The 23,364-nt window shown below is 39.8% G+C and overlaps 1 protein-coding gene across 2 annotated transcripts in view; it reads right to left on the reverse strand.

Annotated features, from left to right (window-relative positions):
- The window catches only part of LOC103458066 (uncharacterized), a 243,167-nt gene that overhangs the window by 62,847 nt on the left and 156,956 nt on the right, over window positions 1–23,364 (reverse strand). For both annotated transcript variants that reach the window (XM_081603523.1, XM_081603524.1), the window contains exons 31-38: window positions 19,490–20,085; window positions 12,058–12,213; window positions 6,154–6,304; window positions 5,924–6,082; window positions 1,780–1,947; window positions 1,596–1,697; window positions 1,294–1,494; window positions 1,005–1,212 (exon numbers count right to left, since the gene is read on the reverse strand). In XM_081603523.1, coding sequence (XP_081459649.1) covers window positions 1,005–1,212; window positions 1,294–1,494; window positions 1,596–1,697; window positions 1,780–1,947; window positions 5,924–6,082; window positions 6,154–6,304; window positions 12,058–12,213; window positions 19,490–20,085 — 1,741 coding nt within the window. The remainder of the gene's footprint in view (window positions 1–1,004; window positions 1,213–1,293; window positions 1,495–1,595; window positions 1,698–1,779; window positions 1,948–5,923; window positions 6,083–6,153; window positions 6,305–12,057; window positions 12,214–19,489; window positions 20,086–23,364) is intronic.

The raw sequence follows: 23,364 nt of genomic DNA on the forward strand, positions 1-23,364 counted from the left end.
TCTGACTCTCTGCAGCCTGATGTTCCTGCATGGATTCATGGATTTACAACAGACACTACAGTAATTTACCGTGTCAGAATGTGAACTAAATATAAAAAGTATGTTTTTATCATACAGAATGAGAATTTAAGCAACTTAATTTTCAGATGTATACATTATTATACATCTCAACTCTATTTACTTTGTAGCAAAAATTTTCACTATTTTTAAACCTCTCCTCAAGGACTTTTCTTATTGTTTCCAAACCATTATCCTTATAGTGTGGAAATAATGAAAAAAATATTGAAACATTGAAATAAATAAACCAAAAAGACTTAGTTCTATATATGAAAGTAAACTGACAATAAGATGTTATAAACAAGTGATATTCATGGCAAAATTCCTGGCAGATCGTTTACCTCATTCAAACGGAGTTTCTCTGACTCCGTCTTCTGCTGCCTTCACTCTGAGCCGTTCAGAGGGGGGGGAGGGAGCAAGCACTCTGCTGAATGCGCTGTTATGCGCCTTCAAAATAAAAGCATGCGAGTGGAAGATTTTAAAATTCTTCGCAACTGGGGTGAAATTATTGGGGGGACGAATGTGGCTCTCTCCAATATGGGGGTTGACATGTCCCCCCCCGTCCCCCTCGCTTCTTACACTTCCCATGAACAATGAACTTGCTCTCAAAGCTCAAGGTTGAACAACAGAGACATGTTTGTGCATGGTTCTGCCAACACATTTTACAAAATAAAGCAACCATTCTTGTACCATATTGAGAGGTTCCCAGACAACTCAGGATGTTTTTTTTTTCATTTTGTTTTTATGTTTATTTAACAGATGTGTGAATTTGAGGTTGGATTTAAATTGCTAGAGGATTTATTTTGCTGAAATATCTCCCACATAAATAAGGGAGACATGCATGTGTTGGTGAGATGGGTCCCATGAAAATTGTTACCTAGGACCAATAAAGGAATTAGGAGCTTTGCTCTATAACCATTTATAATTTTGTTATACTTTCCACTGACCGCTGATGACCTTGAACAGGCCTTTGTCTCTTTCCTCCCTCTTCAGGTGGATCATGTCTTTGGTATGCGCGATAGCTTCTCTTAGACTGCTGCAGTTATTAGATAGTTCCTCCAGTACCGGTGGACTGGCCACACTGGACACCAAGCCCACCTCTTTCAACACAGCTTCAGCGTGCTCTTCCTGAGAACTCAGGTCTGCATCTAGGTCCTGATGAGCGGCAGAGGATCGTGTTAATCAGTCATCCCACTCATTTGTGAGGACAGTTTTAATATTTAACCAGTTATGTACCTGTATTTGGGTTTCTGCTTTTGCATCTGAAGCCTCAATTTTACTGAGACAATTCTGGATGTTTTCCACACCTGTCCAACACTCCTTTATCTTCTCAAACAGATGTTTTCTTACAGCTATGATCTCCTCAAAAACATCTGTGCAGTCAGTGAATAACTCCTTCACCTGTTCCATTCTTTTCCTAAGCTGGGTCTCCATCACCTAGAACATTTACAAAAGAAGTGAATTTGAGAAAAGGCCCAAGTGTACTATTCTAAAAATACCAAACCACATGAGGGAAAGAATATCATGGTGTCACTTACCTGTAGTTCTAAAGGAGCCTCCTGACTCAACAGCATCTCCTGAATTTCAATTGACTTCTTATGAAAATGTTCGATATTCTCCTCATTTGTTTGAATCTCATCCTGTAAACAAGAAGCATCTTTGTCAGCAGAAAATATAAATATAAGCAATAGAAATTGTTTTACTTTAAGACTGAGATCGTACTCTCATGGCAAGAACTTGTTGTATATTGCTGAAGGGATTTCCTTCTGAAAACAGGGCAAGTTTAGATCTAGCCCAGTTGTCCACCTCTCCTCCAAGCATCAGCTGTTTCTCCCACAGTTCCAATCCCACTCGAAGGTTATCCATATAGGAATCTGTCTTTTCAGTTATCTGCAAAAACATTGAAGAGAAAAAATGTCTGACTCTAATGTATATATGAAAACATCACACTGCTTCCTGTGATAATGTACTGAAAAACATTGCTCATGTCTAAATGAGGAAAGTAAGTTAATTTGTTGAATATCTTATTTTGTCATTAGTAATTCAAGATATAAATGGTATACTGTAGAAATGATAGAAATTTGACCTATGTAGTCTACATACTAACCAGGGTAATAGCTGTTAATGACGTAACCGGCTGCATCAAAACAGAGCATGTGGGAAACAGCATGGCTGAGTGTACAAAGGAAGAGCTCGTTTAAAAGGCAGGTGCAAAAACGTAAATTATCTGGACCTTGAGTGTGTTTAACCTTAAACAGTGTTCCGTTTATCTATGCTACCCGTAAATCTATCCTACTTTGTGGTAATGTGCCTGCGCACATCGATGCTATGTCACATACTGCTTACTCAGCAGATTTCTTATAAATACGTCCTACCTGTGGAAGTTTTGTTTCATGTGTTTTACTTGTTTTAAAACACTATGTAATTCTGGCTGTTTTGTTCTTGAATGGTCAATCTCCAAAGTCCTTATATCTTTTTCTAGTTGAGAAAGCTGTTCCTTTTTTTTGTTTGTTTTCATGTGAAACATCTGAAATTATGTGCCCCCTCATATAAGCCTTGAGCGCTACCCATATATTTGAATATGAGGAGGTATTTAAATTTACTTCCAGATACATACATCGATTTTGATATTCAGGAAAGTGACAAATTCAGGGTCTCTAAAGTAGATATTCACTGAATCTCCACCTAGGAAAAAAAGAAACAGGTTGGCAAAATTCTAATTCCATTTTTATGGGGTTATGGTCTGAAATCATAGCTGCTAAATAAGAACAGGATTTAATTTGTGACAAAAGTTTCTGAAGTCAAAAACATGTCAATTCTTGAATACGTGTTATGGACATTTAAGCAGTAAACTGAGTAGTCTTTACTGGTTGGATTATGTAAACACCATATGCCACTCAATCCTGATTCTTTCATGCCCTGAGTTAGAGCCATTGCAGATCGGGATAGTGTAACAAGTTTAGGAGAAGAGCGATCCACTGGTAGATTTAGAACCAAGTTATAATCGCTGCCCAATATACATGGAGCTTCAACTGCTGCCAGTTTTAGAATTAAATTGTCAGGACTCTGGGTTTTTGGATTGGTGTTGCTTTTCATTTTCCATCCATCCATTTTCTTTACACCCTTGTCCCTAATGGGGTCAGGATGGGTGCTGGTGCCTATCTCCAGCTAACGTTCCGTTCGAGAGGCGGGGTCACCCTGGACAGGTCGCCAGTCTATCGCAGGGCAACACACTTTTCATTTTATTTAGCTTTATGTTTTAGTTCATTTTAGTTTATCCCTTCATGGTCCTTTTGACATTATTATTATTATTGTTATTATTTGAGGTATTTAGTGTAATTAGAGTTGTCTGTAACACTTTATTTGAAGGGGTGTGACTGACATGACACTGTCATAAACATGAAATAATGCCTGTCATGAACATGAAGCAGTCTTAATGAATGTTGTCATAAAGTGTCATTCGGTAAATGCATATGGAGATGCAAAGTTGCTTTAAAAGTTGCCTTGAAAGTCCATTAAAAGTCCCAACTTTGCATTAAAGTGTCATTATTTCCAAAATAATAATACTTAACATCGATAGTCATGAAGCTCTGGACCCACATCAAGGACTCCATCGACGTCACTGTGGACTCCTATTAGTGCACCAATAGGAAAAACCGCTCCGCTGCTGATGCCATTTTATTGGTGGTCCACACAGCCCTCACCCACCTAAAGAGCAGTAATTCTTACATCTCTCCTCTCTTGGACTGAGTCCCACACTGGGAACTAGATTCTGGACTTCCTGACCAACAGACCTCAGACTGTCAGGATCCATAACACTGTCTCCTCCTCCATCACCCTCAACTGCAGGGCTGGACGCTGAGACCCCTCCTCTTCACTCTGATGACATATGACACCTCAGCAAGACACCCCAGATGGTCATATAGTGAAGATTGCAGATGATACAGAAGTAGTGGAACGCATCACGAACAGTGATGAGTCCAATTACAAAGAGGAGGTGGAACACAGAGAAAACCTCTGCATCCATGTGAAGAAGACCAAGCAGGATAAGGGTCCTCTTCAGCCCCCATAAATCGGAGGATCAGATGTGGAGGTGGTATCCAGCTACAGTTACCTGGTGTGCATATATCCAGTGACATATATCCAGTTTGGATTTACTCTCAAGACCACTGCTTCACGCTGTTTGTTGGATCCAAGAACTTTCACAGTTTTTGTCAAGAACAAGTTGAAGAATTTTTCACTCAGATTTTTGGGGCTAATTGGATTTGGGGAAAACTGGATTTGTATTATTTTTTCCACACAAAGAACCAATCAATCAACCCTGGAAAAGGCTTTCCATGTTGTATGAGCCTCTCTCTCTGTCTCCTTGCAAATTTATTATATTCAAAAAGGTCATTCACTTGCAACAGACTGGCGAGGTGGACAGGTGTCCAGGGTGTACCCCGCCTCTCGCCCGGAACGTGCGCTGGAGACAGGCACCAGCACCCCTCCCAACCCCACTTGGGTCAAGGGTGTAAAGAAAATGGATGGATGGATGGATGGATGAAAAAGGTAATTCAGACAGTTTCAGGGTAAAATTGTTTGGAACTCAGGATTGGGCTTTTTTGAGGAAGTCCTTTTTTGCTACCTACTCTCAGTTGTCCACCATATGGAGACTGCAATCACCTGGAGGGCGGATCCGATTCCTGGACTCCTCACACACCTACTAGCTATTTACCATCATCAGCATGGAGTAAAAGAGGAGGCCATCACCAGCACTTTGGCGCCTGAGTGTTAACCTGTTCTGGTACTCTGAGCCTCTCTGAGCTTCGCCTCTGTGACTTCCTTGTGATTCTCAAGTTAATATTTACCTGTTTTTCACCTCGCAGATATTTCCTAAAGGTGCCTTGGATCTTACTGACTGCGTTGCCTGAGAAACATACCTACTCTAGTGAAAGCCTCTATGAAAGATCCTCTGGTTTTTCATCCAACACTGGCAACAAAGCGCTCCTCCTCATCTTGCTGTCCGTGTCTACCTGTCCGTCCTCCAACACATATCCAAAACGTCAGTCTCGTCAGTGCTCCATCTCCAACAGAACCCGGACTTCAACTCACTCCCTCCACAGATCAACCAAACCCCAGTGACCAAAGTGACTGAACCAGTAAGCGTCTCAGTCTCATCTGAAAGCACTGAAAATCTTACTGGAAGTTGTGAAAATTCAATTATTCAGATTGTCATCTTTAAGCATGGAGTTAAATGCTGGTTTCTGTGTTCAACAAAATTATCAGAGATTTTTATCAGTTGCTTTGACCAAGAAGATTAAGAAAATCCCACAAGTCTATTTTTCCAGATTTCTAGAACAATTCAGCCCAATTCCAAGTGCAAGTTGTTTAAAAGGAAAACCTTCTCTTAACAGGTGTGGCTGGGGTTTTTTACCTGCTGCAGGCTACTCAGTCTAACCAAGCCAACAGCTGAAGTGGGGTTTCACGTTTGGATGCTAGGTTGTTAGAGGCTGACGTATTCACCTTGACACCAGTTTAAACATAGCCCTTGTCGACCGGCTTTGGACCAGCCCATCAGACACAAGAGGTTCAAACCCTTTGAACAAAGAGCTGGTTTGGGCTGCTTTATAGTGGCGAGGTAAGCTCGATGGCGACAAACATTGTATTGTGTGATTTTACTGTAGAAAATCTGATATGTTTTGTTCTAGACCTCCAAGAATGTATTCGGTTACATTTGTACTGTAAGTCTGCATGTGTGCGGATTTTGTTTAGTGTTTCTGATCAGAGTAGCTGACTGACACAAAAGTGAGATTATGCAGCCAGCAAATATATTACAGTGATATCAGTAAATGGTATTCATATACTTAGGTGCACAGGTCCATACATCAAGCCAGCTGTCCAGCAAAGTGTCTGCTTCAACTTCAAAGGGAGCATCAGTGCAATCCGGAAACTTCTTCAGATCTGACTGAAGCTGCTTGCAAGCACCTTTCATGTCTTCTATCTTCTCACCAAGACCATCCAACTCCTCCTTCATATGACACACCTGAAGGAGGGAACACAATGCAGTTATCTTTGGAATGGTGCAAAGTGCATTACTAGAATTCATGGACTCACCTTTTCCATACTTCTCTGCAAGTTGTCTTTGCCGATATAGGAAGCCTGATCGCTGATGGTCTGCTCAGCTTTCTGAATAGTGGTGCTCAGGTAGCTGCGACAGGTCTGTAACTTCTTCAGAAGCTCCAGCAGAACATTGCACTGCTTCTTCCTGCAAAAATAAACACAGCAAAGGGTTTTACAGTTACATTATAATGTGATCAGAAATGTATGTAACCTAGAAGAGCTTAGAGAAATGTAAAAAAAACTTGAGCATGTACCAAAGATTTTTCCTTCAGTTCATCCACTTCCAGTCAATTACCAAATGCCCATTCAGCATTAGGTAATTGAAAAAAAAATAAAGAAAAGTTTTTTGGGTCCCCCAAAAAACTTGGGCCTGGGGTGTCTACTAGTCCGGTAAGACCTTTCTGATGCCCCTTTTCCACTGACACTACTTAGGCAGCCCCAGCCTTTCTCTGTTCTACTCCAAAGTTTCAGCTGGGGCGATATCTCATGGTGGTATAGAGACCCACCTCCAGGCATCCTATCCGTGTGCTGTGCTTCATAATTGTGTGAATGAATGCGAGTCGTTATTTTTCCAAGACAAAAGAAGAGCTATTTTTAATATTCTAATTATGATTTTTCTGTTATTTCAAGAATAGGCGAAGTGTGAGGAATACTGCTGCAGCAAATGCGGCAATAAGGACAGCTAATCTGCGCTGATTTTTGTATTATAAAAATCATATATATATATATATATATATATATATATATATATATATATATATATATATATATGATTTGCATGTTCTCCCTGTGCATGCGTGGGTTCCCTCCAGGTACTCTGGCTTCCTCCCACAGTCCACAAACATGACTGTCAGGTTAAATGGTCTCTCTAAATTTTCCGTAGGTGTGAGTGTGTGTGTGCATGGTTGTTTGTCCTGTCTGTCTCTGTGTTGCCCTGTGACAGACTGGCAACCTGTCCAGGGTGTACCCTGCCTGTCGCCCAGAACATTCGCTGGAGATTAGCACCAGCAACCCTCCTGACCTCACTCAGGGACCAGGGTGTACAGAAAATGGATGGATGTTGATATGACCCCTCTGTGTTTGGGATCTACCTCCAGGCATTCACCAATCCAACTGCATGCTTGAAGCTGAAGTTTTGATGTGAAGTACTTTTTAGTAAAGCTCCACAGATGCAAAGATCTAAAAAAGTTGAAAGAAGGTAGGCCAGATAATTGCTGCAGCTTTTGGAAGGACATAAAATGACCATCCTTGAACAGGTCTCTCACAGTAGTTATACCTTTATTTGCAAGCATGGAAGGTGGAATCAATTAAAGAAGGTAGGAAGAAGGCATTTGCTGAAGGCATTTGTGGTGTCCAGCCACACAGCCATTATTTTGGGCTACAAGTCCAAAATAATGGCTGTCAGCCTCTAACAGCCATTATTTTGGACTTGTAGCCCAAAAATAATGGCTACAAGTCCAGTTAACTAATTTTAATATCAGGTATTAATCAATGCTTTATTAGAATCTACCTGTGATCCATGTGGCTAGAGTCACCGTAAAGTCCTGACTGGATGAATATCATTATAACCTATTTATGTCACGTTAACGAAGAGCAGCTGAAAAGTTACCGGGTGTATTAACTGCGGTATCAATTTGGCTCCAACTCCTCCCCTTGTCATTTCTATATTCTTTGCACAAAATGTTGAATAAACATTAATTTTTCCACATATCATCTCCAATGTCCGCTGGACTTCAGGTTGCGCCATGTCAGCTGTTTGGGATTCCCCTTCGTAATTTCCCCTCAGAAAGCGCAGAGGACAATCCGCGCCTTCTGATAGGCTACCTGCCACATTCAGCGTTAAGCTCCCAGTCGGGGAAAACCCCCGATTTAGATCGGAGCGGCCACAACGATCTAAATCACACTACAGGATGATCGGTTACGAAATCACCAGTGACAATCTTAGATCGGCCATCGATCTATGATTATCTTAAGGGGAAAATGGGGGCAAAAAAATGGTGTAGTGTGAACTATTTCATTAGGTAGCCCATCTTCTCTATTTAAATCTAATGATTACTGAAGTAGTATACAGACTTCATAATCTGCACTATATTGGTTGAATGCAGTATTTATTTCCACTTTGGCTTTATCTTGTTTACTTTTTATTCAAGTACGTTTTTTGTTAATGGAGACTGAGAATCCATTTTATTTTTGGTTGTTTGGTTTATTTAGTTTATCAGTTCCAGTTTTTAGATGTTTGTAAAATGTCGCTGCAGACCATCAGTGTGGGCATTCCTGGGGGCCTGCAGTGCTGGGATGCCAGTGTCCATCTTCATCTACTCCCAATATTGTTGTTTAACTTTAAGATGTCTAGAGACCTTCACCTTTCTGAAGCAGGGACCATAGGTGCCCAATGCGCTGATGAAATACTTGTTAATTTAAAAAAATGTTACTGATGTTCTTACAAAGTTGAAGTGCAGGCATGCATCTGAATTGGAGTCCACAGAAAGCTGTGTCAGGGCTCTGGTGCAGCTATCCAAGGCTTTCCATTCTCTCCGCTATATCAGCAAACACAACAATTCCTCATTGCTGAATCAAGCTGCCTCTGAATATTGAAGTGTGTTGCAAAGGAAAGGCAGCATCTCATTGTTCTCCACTTGCTTGTAGATTTTGAGGATTCCATAGCTTCACTTCTTGTAGCAAGTTCAAAGTATGATATCTTTTGTATTTCTTTGATCCTTGCTCTTACGTCTGACCTTCCCCACAGACAAGCAGTGAACAGTAGCATGTTTACGTTACATTGAAGTACCTAGTCAGCCTTGGCAGACTCTACTCCAGAGCAGGGACCAAAAAAACAGGTGCCACGCTGGGAAAAAACACAGTGGAGATGCTTAGTAAACCGATTGGAGCCTGGTCCAGTAGAGCCAGTAGAAAATGGAACATAACATCTGGTCCAGAATATACAACAGCCCACCTTAAACCTTTTTTCATATATAAGGCCGACAGTGCGCATTATAAAGCGCACTGTCGGCTTTTGAGGAAATTGAAGGTTTTTAGTTGTGCCTTATAGAGTGGAAAATACGGTAGTCATTAACCTGAACTTTTAACTTGATAATAAACTGATTTTAGGTTTATTAATCTTATTAATTTAATAAAATGTTCTTCAAATGAAATGCATAGTTTTGAGTAGATTTTATTTTAATTTCCGGGGCAGCAGACCCCACTAGGACTGTGTCACTCCACAGTTGCTTGTCTCTCATTAATGTTAGCAGATGTTGGCAGGTATGATGTAGTCTGATTCTGTTTCACATATTTACAGTTCTGGAAAAAAAAGATCAGTTCTCTGATTTTACTCTTTATACGTACGTGTTTAAGTAAAATGAGCATTGTTGAACTACTGACATCTCTGAAATTCCAAGCAAAAATTTAGTATTTATTTTCAGAAAATGAGAAATTATCAAATTAACAAAAAAGATGCAGTGCTTTCAGACCTCAAATAATGTAAACCCCTCCTCCCCATAAAAACCAAAACAAAAAAACAAGTTTATTTATTTTAATGTTATAACTCAGGAAGAGTTCAGAAATCAATATGTGGTGGAATAACCAGTTGGTTTTCAATGGGGATCAATGCAGTGATCTCTTCATTTTTTCCAGAGATGTAAGTAGTTCTTAACAGTTTTAGTTGGACAAAAGTATTTAATTTCATGTGTGAATGTATGTAAATAAGCAGGGAGATTAGAAAAATGCACCAATGAATATCTTCTTTTGGGTCTTAGCCCTGCTGGGGGCTAAGCACCCTAAAGGTCAGATTCTAGAATTGCCCCTGCTTCTCCTGAGCCATTCTGTCTATCATCCAGCAGCACACTGCGCCACGACGGACACTTTTTTGTTCATTGATAGACACAGTATCCATCTTCACTGACATTGTTCAGCCTGAGATGTGCATCTTTTCACTCACGTCTGTATTTCTCCAAGAGCTTTTGCTTGTATCGGGTGATAATTTAAAAAGATGCGGGTTGATAGCGTGGCTGCTTAGTGTTTGTTTAGCTCCCGCCACGAGAATTTAGCTGACCTTAATATATCCTACAATTTATTTTGGTCATTATAGTTACATTTACATGTAACTACATGTTTATGTGTGAGACAGCCAGGCGTGTCTATCAGACAGCTATGTATCGGTTCAATACAGGACGCGACATTTAACGGTATTTTACGGAGGGGTGGGAATCCTATTCAGGGGTGCTGAGGTAAAGTTTTAGGGCTAGATATGTCCCTGCGTCTAACTCAATTCATTAAGCTTATCCACCTCAATTTACTAAGTTTCTATAACTTAGTTAATTGTGACACTGTGGTGGTGCAAGGGTAGAGCACAACTCACATAAGGAGACTTTAGTTCTTGACATGGCTGTCGCAGGTTCGATTCCAGCCTGATAATCTTTGCTGTATGTCTTCCCCCCTCTTATTTTTTAAGTTTAACCAACTTAATATATTAAGTTGGATCCTATTAATTGAAATACTTGTTACCAATTGAAACAATTCAGTTAAATTGGTTCAAGTATTTTCTTTTTTTAAGTGTACAGGATCTTGAAAAACTAAAATAACATCTTAAAACATACGTTTAAAATAATTAAATTCAAGCTGTGTAAGTACAATGTGAGTGGTAATGCAATTTTAGATATTTTAGTTTTTTAGTTTGGAACAACTTCAAAGCTTGAGTTGACATTCTGTAGAATTAAGCAAAAGCGATTTGAATTCTGTATTAAAATAAACGTATACTTTTTTTTATTGTCATTGCACAAAGAGACATAAGTAAAATTGGTAATGAAATGTCCTCGCTTGGCCACTGGAGCACACATAAAAACACAAGTGTGCCTATAACTAAATAATATACAAATAATAATTGCTATTTTCAAACAGTCTCAGACAGTCTTCATTATAGGATTGTTGAGCAATATGATGGCCAGTGGGAGACAACTATTTCTGAGTCTGGCTGTTCTGCAGCGGATGCTACAGACTCTCCTTCCAGAAGGAAAGTGAGTGAACAGATCATGGAGAGGATGGGTGGAATCAGAGAGGATCTGGTTTGCTCTGGCTAAGCAGCGTCTGTGTGCAATGCTTTGGATAGGGGAGAGTGAAGCCCCAATGACGCTCTCCGCTATTTCACCACTCTTCGCAAAGACTTCCAGTCTGACAACTTGCAGCTTCCAGACCAGATGGAGATACCACATTTCAGCAGCAAGTAATTTCAAAGTGCTTTACATCATTAAACACAAAAACACAGTCATGCAACATCTAATCAACAATCAAACATTAAATTAGTATGAAGTTATATCACCGAGTGGTAATAAAACTTCCACGCAGTGAGACACAATGCTTTAAACGTTATTTTTATCAAGGAATTTAAGCACCTGTTTTATTCGCAGGACTCCGCCATCCTTTTAACATGAGATTCATGGGACTCGTTCCCAAACAGGTTTTAAAGTGCTATAAAGTGTATTTGGGCGATCTGGTTGAGAACCAAGTGTCTGCTAATTACTGCTGGATAGTCTGAAGGAGCCGAGTGAGGTAGTTTCAGAGGAGGGGGCTCCAGGGAAGCTCGGAAACGGCGGCTCCAAGTAAAATCGAAGGGGGCGCTCAGTCCCCCCAAGTGTCTTGCACAGCTGAATTTTTGCCATGGGAGATTAAAAGATTTTTCAAACATACATGAAGGCATCAAGGATAATAACACTATAACATGATGTAAAGCTCTAAAAAATCTATTTTACATAATACTGCACCTTTAAAAAAAACATGCTAATTCCCATCCAATTGACTGATCTGAATGAATGTACTGGACAACCTTGTCTGTGTTACAATGGTTTGGTATGAAAATATGGTTTGTTGGATTTACACAGTTTATGATTTGTATTCTTGCCTTACCGGTCAAAGAAAGCTCTCTGAGTCTCTTCCCACTGCATTTCCAGGTCCTGGAGGAGGTTCTCTTCTTCACCTTGAAAATCTTTCATTTCTCGGAGACTCTGAACCTCAGACTGTTGAACCTGTAGCTGGCCCTCCAAGTCTACCAGAGCACGAAGCCTAGAAGTCAAACAGGTTTTAGGAATGATGTAGGAAATTGAGGCTTTCATTACACAAGTGTGATTAAATGTAAATCAACAGCATATTTCATCAGTTGAAACGTGTTTTTCACCAGTTGAAATTACTAATACATCTGAGGTACTTTCAGACACATAACATTCGGTTATGTCCACCACAAATCTACGCTAAGCTATTCTTCTCCAGTTAAGATGGTGAAAAATCATATTCTGCAAGCAAATTCAATGTTGATGAATACTTTATTCTAGTCTCTCACAAAAACTTGACACATCCATAAAAGGCAGTCAAATGAGTATTGCCGGCTCTAAATATAACATATTAGGGTTAAAAAAGAGAAAAGAAAGAGAAACAATAGAAAAAAAGCCAAGATAAAGGTATGTTTTATGTGTCGTAATATTTATCAAAAAAGGTTTGCAGAGCTGCTAATATGCTTGATAGTGACCTTGAACAGCTAAACATTTATCCCAGGATTCTTGGGCCCCATGACAAAAACTTAGATTCCCCCCCTCTTCGCAGCTGCTGTTACACATTTTTGAGTAATAGATCCATCAAAAGCGTCATAATTTTAAAGGCTTGCAACTGCCTTGCTTTCTTTGGTCCACCACTGATACTATCACATTATTTACTGCTCATGAATTTTACAAGCAACAGTCTGCATACAGTCTGCAAATAGGTTGCTTAAATATTTTCTATTAGTTTTAGCTTATTGAAAGGTCTCTCCCCACAAGCAAGTCATAGGCAACGTTCAAAATACACATGAAGCAATCCAGCCTTTCAAAAAATGCTATGTAGTTGCATTTTATTCAAGATGCAGTATATAACTTTAATAAAAAAATATTTTCTCAATATCTGTTAAAGCTGTCACCATGTCGTGCCAGTTTGTTGAGACAGATAATCTGTGAAAACAATCAATCAAATGAGTATTGCTTGAACTACTATTGCTGGTTAAAGTAATGCAACGTCAAAACAGCCAATCAGAACCAGGAGGATGGTCTTAGAGCTGTCAATCAACCTCATTCATTCTCTGCTAAATGTGCTAATGGTGGAAAAACAACTTATCATTACAGGAAAATTTTTTATCTGCTGTCATTTTTAGCAGTGCTATCTAGACTGAGCATTCACAACAGGCTGCGCTAGCTACAGCATAGCACAGATAACCTAATTTATCACAGGGCATGCTACATTTACTGGGTTGATTGCCTCACATTCTTCTCACTTGACATTCTGATCTTTTTTGGTATGGTATGGTTGTAGAAAAAACATCTCAAAAGTTTTATGATTTGCAAGACGTGTGGTACAGCTCTCTGCATTTCTTGAAAATGCATTAATTGCCTTGATGGTACACAAGGGCCATTAGTCGGCTCACTGATCTATCCGCCCCACCATGACTCCCTTCGGCCTTCATCAGCAACGCTCTCCGGCCCCTCCTCGTTCCGCCGTCCTCCTTTCCACCACTGACGCTCGTCGGCCCTCCCCAGCTCGTTTTGTCGTGGACTCGCTCCTCCGCCTGGATCGTCTTTCCCAGCTCACCTCCAGGAAACGCCGCCATCAGACCACCACGCTCACTTCCGAGTGTCTCGGCTTGCAGCTGGCTCTCCAGCCTCATCAACCGGCACCCTCGCTGTGCCCGTGGGGGCGCTGTCTAGGTATTGAGAAGTGTTCGGTGAATGCGTATATGAAACTGGGGGGTTCGGTACCTCAAAAAAGGTTAAGAACCACTGTTTTAAGCATCCCAATACTGTGCGGTGCCAATTGGGGGAGGAGAGAAACAAATAAATAAATAAATGAATTAAATATAATTAACTGATTTCCATAAATTTATCTCATGGCATAGACTGTTTTGTCACCCCTGTGTGTATAACCTGATGTGTGTGCGAAGAGTGATCATAAACGGCAGAGAGCAGTTTCTAGGCGAGGCAGCTAGTTCCCCTGCGTGGCAGGGGGTGCTCATGATCCCAGACATTGCGATTCCACAAATGCAGAGTAAGGGACGGTAACAACGAGCTAGCCATAGAGCTAGCCTCACAGTAAAGTCAGTTCAGCGATACATCTTTGGTTTTCCCTCTTACCACAGCAATCACGTATTAATCGCAAACCATTAAGATTAAAACTATTTCTTTTGTGTGAGAAATATTTGACTGTTTTCTTTGATATATATATTTTTGTAGCATTGTTTCCATTTGCTATGGCAACGAGCCTGCTCGTAGCTGTGATGCAGAGAGCGAGAAAGTGGTTTCGAGTTGTACATTAACAGTTTCACCCTTCGCTACGAGCTCAGCACAAAAATTAATATCCACATGTCTAAGTTTGATTGAGTTAACAAAATTATTCCATGGTGGTAGCGCTGCCACGTATGTCACGTAAAATAATAGTTTTCTGCCCCCAGCGTTGTTTGCTCGTGCAAATTTTTTGCCGTTATCAATACCTTGCAGGGATTTATATTTGTAAATCCGATTACGTATGCCTCTCCAGCTATAAACCTTGTTAGCAAGTTACTCAAGCACACACGCTTGAAACAAGCCTCCTAATCCCTTATAGGCTTATGATGATCTATCCACTCTGCCAGGTGGCAGTTTAAATATCAAGGTATTGGTAACCATAGCTACTTTGACTTTTGCAGCCGTCTGTTCGTGCCGCATGTCTCATCAGCCTTATCCAATAAGAACACCTCAGGATCTATAGAAACTTATCCACGCATTTATCTTCAACCGCATTGATAACTACAGCAGCATCGTAATTAAATCCAAGGGGATGCAGCTTATCACTCCAATTCCAAAGATTTCTCATTGGCTATTTCAGCTTAGAGAACAGACTTTAAACACTGTTCGTCCAGAGACCTCTGATTGGTCTAGCTCCTTAACCCATTAAAGATCTGATCCATCAACCTTCTGCTCCTCCCTGGTCCTCCGGGTCTAACCTGCTCTGCCTCCCCAGAACGGAACCAAGCAGCATTTGCCTTGTGCACGTCAAACCTGTGAAAATTTCTGGGGGAAGAAAAAAAAACAACAGGCATATTTTAAATCTTGTGAAAAGTCTACATCTATAGCTGTTTTGTTGCATAATTTATGAATCTTTGACGAGTAATGTCAGCACTTGGAAAGGGTGTCTCTTTTCTGTGTGATTCGGGGTACTTCAGGCTAGCCTGCTGTTGAAAGGTTCTACAAGACACAAACTGAACTTCAATTTGACCACTACCTTTGACTAGTCCCTGCATAGGTGCTGCAATCTTTAAGCTGCCTTTTACCCCCACTCAAGCCTCCCCCTTCTCGTTATCTAGCAGTCTCTATTACCTCATCCCTGCAGGTCATTCCTACAACCATTCAAAAGTATTTCTCAAGTCCTTCACCCCAGCATGGTATGCCTTAACTAAATTTGGCGCAACTTGGAAATCTTCCCTTCCCCACGACGGGGTCATGTCCTTCACTATTCGTTCTTTCATCGCCACCTTCTACTCCCTTAATCCGCTATCCATCTGCGACATTCTCCAGTGCCTATTAAGTACAGACTTTTGGGGGGAATCTATACTTAATTATTGCTGTATATTCGTATATATATCTATATATTCTACACATTTAGGTTTTTAAGATTCAGTTCTATCTCATTCTTAAAGCACTGCTTTGCTGCTGGAAATGCGCTGTATAAATAAATCACCTTTCCTCGAGGATTGAGGGGAAAAAACTGCCGCTTTCATCGATCACTTAGCATAATCTACCTCAGCTGATGCTTGTTTACTATCCATTCTAGTAATCTATTATCTTAGAATGCTCAAGGGACAACGCAGGTCCCGGATCTATGCCTCTTTCATGCTGTTCTCAATTTTCACTCAAGTCAGCAAGCTCCACCCCAATTCCTACGTCCCTCACGCACAAAGTCTAAAGATAAGTCATGTCGTTAAATTTCTTAGAAATCCAAGATTCATGGGAGTTCCCCTTGGCCATCTCTAGGCCTCACATTTAGCCCTCAGGCAGCCTCCCATTGCCTTCAGGTTCAGTCATAACCCAATGCTGATTGTCAGCAGCATCTTCCTCTGGTACTCATTCAGACCTCTCTTCCGTTCTCACTGCCTTCAGACCATGGGTAAGCGTTCATAATAAATCTCTGGTGGTGGAGCACTCCGACATACTAAATATCTATTCTTCATCTAGGTAGTCGGCCGAGCCTAACAAGGCTGGAACAGCCTGCAGGCCACAGACATCTATGCCGCGCATCGAGGCGGACCTCAATGCGCCTTGCAAGCTGATCCGGAGATCAGCTTGCAAGCCACGCCAGCACCACTGCTCTCAGGCTCAAAACATCTCGCTGAGCCGCCTCCGTTCACCTAACAAGGCTCGAAAAGCCTGCAGGCCACCACAGTCATCGCCTCGCCTAACAAAGCTTCGAACAGCTTGCAGGTCGGCAGCCGTAGTGCCTAACAAGGTGTGATCAGCCTGCAGGCCACGGTCATCACCGCCCGCCTAACAAAGCTTCAACAGCTTGGAGGTCAGACGCCGTCGCGCCCAACAAGGCCTGACCAGCCTGCAGGCCACGGCCATCACCACCCGCCTAACAAAGCTTCGACAGCTTCCGAGCTGTCGTCGCGCCCAACAACGGCTGACCAGCCTGCGGGCCACAGCCTTCTCCACCCGCCTAACAAAGTTCGGTATGAGCTTGCAGGCCGGCCGCCGTCACACCTAACAAGATTCGATCATCTTGCAGTCCACGGCCATCACCGCCGCCTAACAAAGCTTTGCTATAAGCTTGCAAGGCCGGCTGCTGTTGCGCCTACGAGGTTCGATCAGCCTGCAGGTCTCGGCTTCTCTGCCTCACCTAACAAAGTTTGATATGAGCTTGCAGGCTGGCTGCCGTGCGCCTAACAAGGTTCAAACAAGCCTGCAGGTCACGACATGGCCTCGGCCCGGCACTCTCTTTTGGAGGGAAGACCTACCTGAGCTTCGTTCGAGCCGATCATTCAAGCTCGCTGCGATTCTCTGCACGCACGTCTTCTGCTAGTGTCCAAGCGCCAAATTCTTGGTCCAATAAAATTGTCTAACTGCTGTTTTTCTCTGTGTGAGTCTCTACAGATTGAATTCACTATAGTAATGCTAATATTTCCTCTGTGTATACCGACAACACATTTGTAATTTGTTTTCCTTGTTTTATCTGAAATTCTGGTATAATAAATGCTACTCCTACTTCCCCAGTTGGATTTTTTTTTATGCACTTGTATAGTATATATCTGAACATGGTTACATGTTCAGATATACATTATATCTGTACTGTATTTGAATTGAAAATATATAATTTATTCTTATATAAAAGAGTTAAATTTACTTTTGCTTCTGGTAAAATCCATGCAGATATTGCTGGTAAAGGCACCATTGGACTAATTATTAGATTGGTTATTTGCAGTTCTTTTTTATTCATTACACACCCAAAATTCTTTTTTTCCCAACATGGCTATAGAGTTTCTATTGTTGGATGATTTTACTTCTTTCTTTGTAAGTTGATTCAGTAGTTTATTGCTAATTGTGTTATTAATTCTAATTGCATTTATCCCATCTCCACTTTAAGTGCCATTGTTGGGGTGGTTTTGAAAGCTCCTGTACATATCCTTAATGCCTGATGTTTAATATTGTCCAGTTTTTCCAAATCTGTTTTTACTGCTGAACCATAAACAATACTTCCATAATCTATATTTTATCTGATCAATCCTGTGTAAAATCTTTTCAAAGCTCCTCTTTCTGCCCCTAAATCACTTCCAGCTAAACATCTCAAAATGTTTAGGACTTACATTTATTTATCAATAATTTTTTTGTATATGTATATTCTGTTATTTTCTCATCAAACCATTTTCTTAAACACTGTATACATTTTACTCTAATTATTGTTTATATTATTTAATTTTGATGTTCTGTATGTTTTTGTGTGTAAATATTGTATCCTTTGTTTTAAACCCTCATTGAAATGGCAATTTCTCAATTTTATCAATAGCTTCCTGAATTGTTGTAGTGATAAAGTTTGCATTTTGTCCCCTCTTCCACATGGCTTCATCATTTGCAAAAGGTGAACAGCTTCTTGAGCTTTGTAAACACATCTATCATTGCAAAAAACAGTATTGGACTAATAGTGCTTCTGTTTCCATTTTCAACTGCATAATTCTTAGAAAACCTTTGGCCTATTTTGACTTGTAATTTTCTATTTGAGAAAAGTCCCTAATCCAATAAAACATTTTGCCAATAGTACCCAGTTTGTATATTTTAATTAATCATTTTACTCACATGTCATAGGCTTTCTCTATGTCAAAAAATAATGATAGTTATCAGTATCAATTGCAGTAATTTTAATGTCCCATAAACAAATTCTAGCCATTGAGTTAGACGCAAATGTTTAACCTTCTGTGGGCTCTGTTCCTGTTCTCACATTAATTCTTGTTCCCCTCCCATCAGTATGACATACAACATTTTTCATTTCTACTAACTCTTCAATAACTTGTCTGTTTTTATCATTGCATTTACCCCACATTGTACTATTTGCATTAAAATCCCCACACCATGTAACTTTCCCTTCCAAATATCCCATCTATTCCTCCATCTTTACAAATATCAGTAGTTTTCAGATTATAAAAAATAATGATACTACATATTCCTTCTGTTCCCCATATTTCAGCTACAATATATACCAATTCTATACCTTTCCCTAAAATCTGATATTGTATTCCCTGCTTTATAAAGATCATACACCCTCCCCCACTTCCTTCTTCTCTATCCCTTCTTATACTATGATACCGTTTTATGACAAAATCTAGATTTGGTTTTAGCTATAATCTCTGTTTTGTCTTCAAGTCCATTTACATAAACTTTAAATTCCTGTTTGTAATTAAAGTTATTGCATTCCACTGTAATATTATCATGTTTTTATCAGCTTTTGTTAATTTCTGTAAGTCTTTTACCAGAGCACCAAAAATGTTTCTTCTTAATTTATCTAAATTCTCATCTCATGGAATGCCATTAATTACACCACAAATAATTTTGTTTTCACCAATTCCTTTCCAGCACTGTTTTATGCCTTTTTTTTTTTTACTTTATTTTGTTTATTTTTCTGACTCATATTTCATAGCTTAGGATATTAAAATAATTCTAACTATTTTGAGCTACAATACCACAATGGAAAAAAAGGAATTCATTAGGGAAGCATAAACTTTATCAGGAGAAATGTCCTAAGATTAAGTGCAAAAACTAATATTAACATGAAATGTAAATGAAACTGTGTGATGAAATACCTGTGCTGCACAGCAGGCATGGTGGGCTCTTTCAAGCTTTGTTTTTCAATCACATCCTGAAGCTTCCTCAGCTCTCCAAGTGTTATAATTTTCCTCAGGCCAAAAGATTTGCTTTGAGTCTCTTTCTGAAGGTCTCTCAGCTGGCTGGCCAGTCCACTGTCAGCCTCCTCCAGGCTTCTGAGCAGGACAGCCACCATGTCAAGACAGGAAGCTGGGGAACCATCCCTAGTAACAGTCAGCCTTGCCCCTTGCAGGAGCAGGTCCAGCTGAGGTGCCTTTTCTTTCAGACTGTCAATGCTCTGTCTGATCAGAGACAGCTTGCAGTGACAGTCCTGCAGGACCAAAGAATCAGTGCAGGAGGTACCTTGGACCCCTGATATGTCATCATCCACCTTGCGTAGTGAGATGAGAAATTGGTCAAGTGCACGGGCTGCCGCTTCGCTCTTCTGGACCTGCTGTTGGAGCTGATCCAGGCTGGCTTGATGCGTCTCAACTTCTCGAGTCAGACGGAAGTATTCTCTAGGGTCCAGGTCACTGGACTCAGGGTCCAGTCGGGACAACTGATCCAACTCACTATGAATGTTGTCATGGAGCTCCTTTGGGAAAACGAGACAAAGTTTTGTGTTGATTAATCATGAAAACACATGCCAAGACCTGTTCCCATTTGATTAGAATGTGTCAAAATCAGAGGTGGAAATTAGCACCCACCACTGGAAAAATCGCAGGTAAAAGTATGAAGTGGTGTGCAAATTGGAGCAACGCAACCCCACTGTGGCGAGTTGACAATTTGAACAGAACAAAAAAAAAAGCTGCATTTAGAATGAACTTCTGTCCAGGTTAGGACTGACCGCCTGGATTACAGACTGATTCATTTACTGTCCATATCTGGCAGCCCTACGATGTCATAATTTAACAAAAAAGTATATTAAATATAATTTTTATCAGTGGTTGATTTTATTGACGAACATTGGGCTTATCCAATGGAATCTCTCGGTTCTCCTTGGCCCTCCACTCCCCTCTAAAGTTACAAATAGAGCCATATAATAGTCCATTTCAGCTAACGGTTAGCTGCTAACCTGAATCCGAGAAAAGTGAGAGGATAAGAGACGGGGCGTGTCAGAAAAACTAAGACAAAAGCTAAAAAGTACAGAAGACTATTCAGAAAAATGTGTCAAACTATCCGATATGTTTACCACACAAACTTTGACCACTGGACCAGACTCGGTAGAAGAGAAGGAGAGAAAATTAGTGATTCAGGGGCTTTATTATCGTCGGAGGAGGATGATTATGAGAGAGACCAGGGACAGATTGAGGAACAGTTCAGATTAGCTGCTGTGTGTGTGTGTGTGTGCGTGTGTGTGCGTGTGCGGGGTGTGTGTGTGTGTGTGTGTGTGTGTGTGTGTGTGTGTGTGTGTGTGTGTGTGTGTGTGTGTGTGTGTGCGTGCAAGGGTGCGTGTGTGAGTCAAGGGGAAATCAACACTAAGCTCCTGGTAGTCAGAAAAACTGGAATAATAATAATGACGGATCGTGGAATTAATAACAAACACGTTCTGAGATATTTTAGAAATACTAATAATTGTGAATTTCAGTAGAAAACGTAATGAGTAAGGGAAAACAAAAAAAACTGAAAACAGTTATTGATATCATTTAAAAATATTTTATAAATGACTAGACACATCTTTAACAAATATTATTAGCTGTAGCCAAAATGTGGAAATATTCAACATATGACTGCAAGAATGTTAGGGTTGTGTAGTTAAAGTTTGCTGTAGAAATTACTTCAAATGAACTTATTCACAACCCTGTTAAGGTATCCATGCTTTATGTTAAATTATTATATATGTATGGTAAACTTATTGTCAGTAAATCGGTTTTCATAGAGTTAAGAATAAATTATATATTTTATGTAATTTGCTTGCTCTGGTGGGGTTTGTAATCAAAAGAAAGAAACAATGGCTGGTGAAATGATTGAGTGGCTGGTAAAAAATTTTCTCTACCAGCCACTATGGCTGGTAGAGAAAAATTTTAATTTCCAACCCTGGTCAAAATACAGCTGCTCACCGTAAAATCTGAAAGTGCTGCCATTTATCTTTAAAATCAGTCAAAATCAAATACAATAATATACATACCACATACAGTCAAATTTAATAAATTAGTAAATTAGAATCTGAGGTTTGTTCAATTTAAAGTAGCTTTTCAAAATAACAACCGGTAGCACTTTATTTGACAGGGTGTGAATCAGACTGACATGACACTGTCATAAACATGACATAACACCTGTCATGAACATGAGTAAGTCTTCATGAATTTTTATGACTGCTGTCATAAAGTGTCATTTGGTAATGACATTTTTAATACAAAGTTGACATTATTCAAAATGTCTTTGTTATGACAACTTGACGTTAACCTAGACGAAAATGTCTTCATTATGACAAAACTATTACCGATTAAACTTAAAAAATGATGTAGCTTTATCTGGTAATGTTATATTGCTCTGCCATTTTGTTTAGTCTTAAATTTCTAATTGATCGACATTTTACAGCAAGATGTCTACAAAGCACTTATGAACTTTGCATTTGACACATTATTTAAGGCTGTTTTAAGTAGTACAATACATCATCTCCAGCAGTGAGTAGCAGCAGTGCACACAGGCGTGCAGTGTGTTGGTGAAGAAGAAATCTTCCATCTTGTGGGGCCAACCTAACACAAGTTATAACGGCCACACCTCCTATTTAAAAAGAAGCTGAAGTATGTCACCTAATACGTATGAGGTATGCGTCTTATTAACTTTACATTTTCTTTGAGAAAATTACATTAACTATGTTCTCGTTCTTTGTAATGTTAGCTATGAGCAATTCAAGCCAATCCTACCTTGCTGTAAGTTAATGTTAGCTAAAGTTAATAAACTCCATTACTGTAACGTTAGTCCTTAATAGTAAACATATTTAATATGTTTATTATTAAATAGTTTTTTTCCCTCCAATTTTAATCTAGCAAATTAAAAGCTAGTATGTTAGTCAAAGTTATCCTTTGTGCATTATTTAGCAACTTGGCTGATGTGACACAGTGCTTGTGTTCTTTGCTTTGGCAACTTTAGCCAAATGAAGACTGATTTTATCCTAAGGACACATGGTGGGGACTTGGGTGGACAAAAGTGGCTAATGAAGACATGCTACAGGTATGAAGAATGATAATGAGGACCAGGCACCAGAGATAGAAGCCCATTTGACCAAAGAGAAAGAAGCAGATGAAATATTCCCCAAGAAAATTAGGCAAGTCATTTTTGTGTTACTATTTTCTCCAGGTGAGAGGGGGTGTGAGGAGACAGGTAGGTGGGGAAGGGGGAGCAGGAATCAACATCCACCAGCTAAATTAACAAGTTACGTTTTAGACAACTAATTGTTGTCAAACGTAAAACTGGTGTTTAATCTATTTGTTTATTAATAAACTTCTTAAGCCATAAACCAGAGTATCTGGTTGGAAATAATTTTGAATACTCATTTAGTGAAAAGATACACTTATGTGCTTAAAACTACACATTAAGTGATGCATTATGAATAACAACAGGCTGACTGAATTTCTGCCCAACAAATATTTGATCAGAATAATTTTGTTCAGCTCCAGTTATTATGCTACTTGTATTAAAAATAATTGTATTGCACTTTATAACAACCAGTCATGTTAATGAGACATTTGTCTGCCAGTCTACCATTCCGACAGTGTGCAGCAAGGGACATTTTTGGAGTGGTATTTAAATAAATGCTGAATTAAGATCACATTACATTTTTTGTTTATTTGATTTTGTTCCTTTTTTGAAGTGACCACAGTGGATTGAGTCATCACCCACTATGAGAATGTCCAGAAGAGATTCACCA

This window comes from Poecilia reticulata, chromosome 22 (assembly GCF_904066995.2).
Source record: "Poecilia reticulata chromosome 22, P_reticulata-male-v2, whole genome shotgun sequence".
NCBI lineage: Eukaryota > Metazoa > Chordata > Actinopteri > Cyprinodontiformes > Poeciliidae > Poecilia > Poecilia reticulata.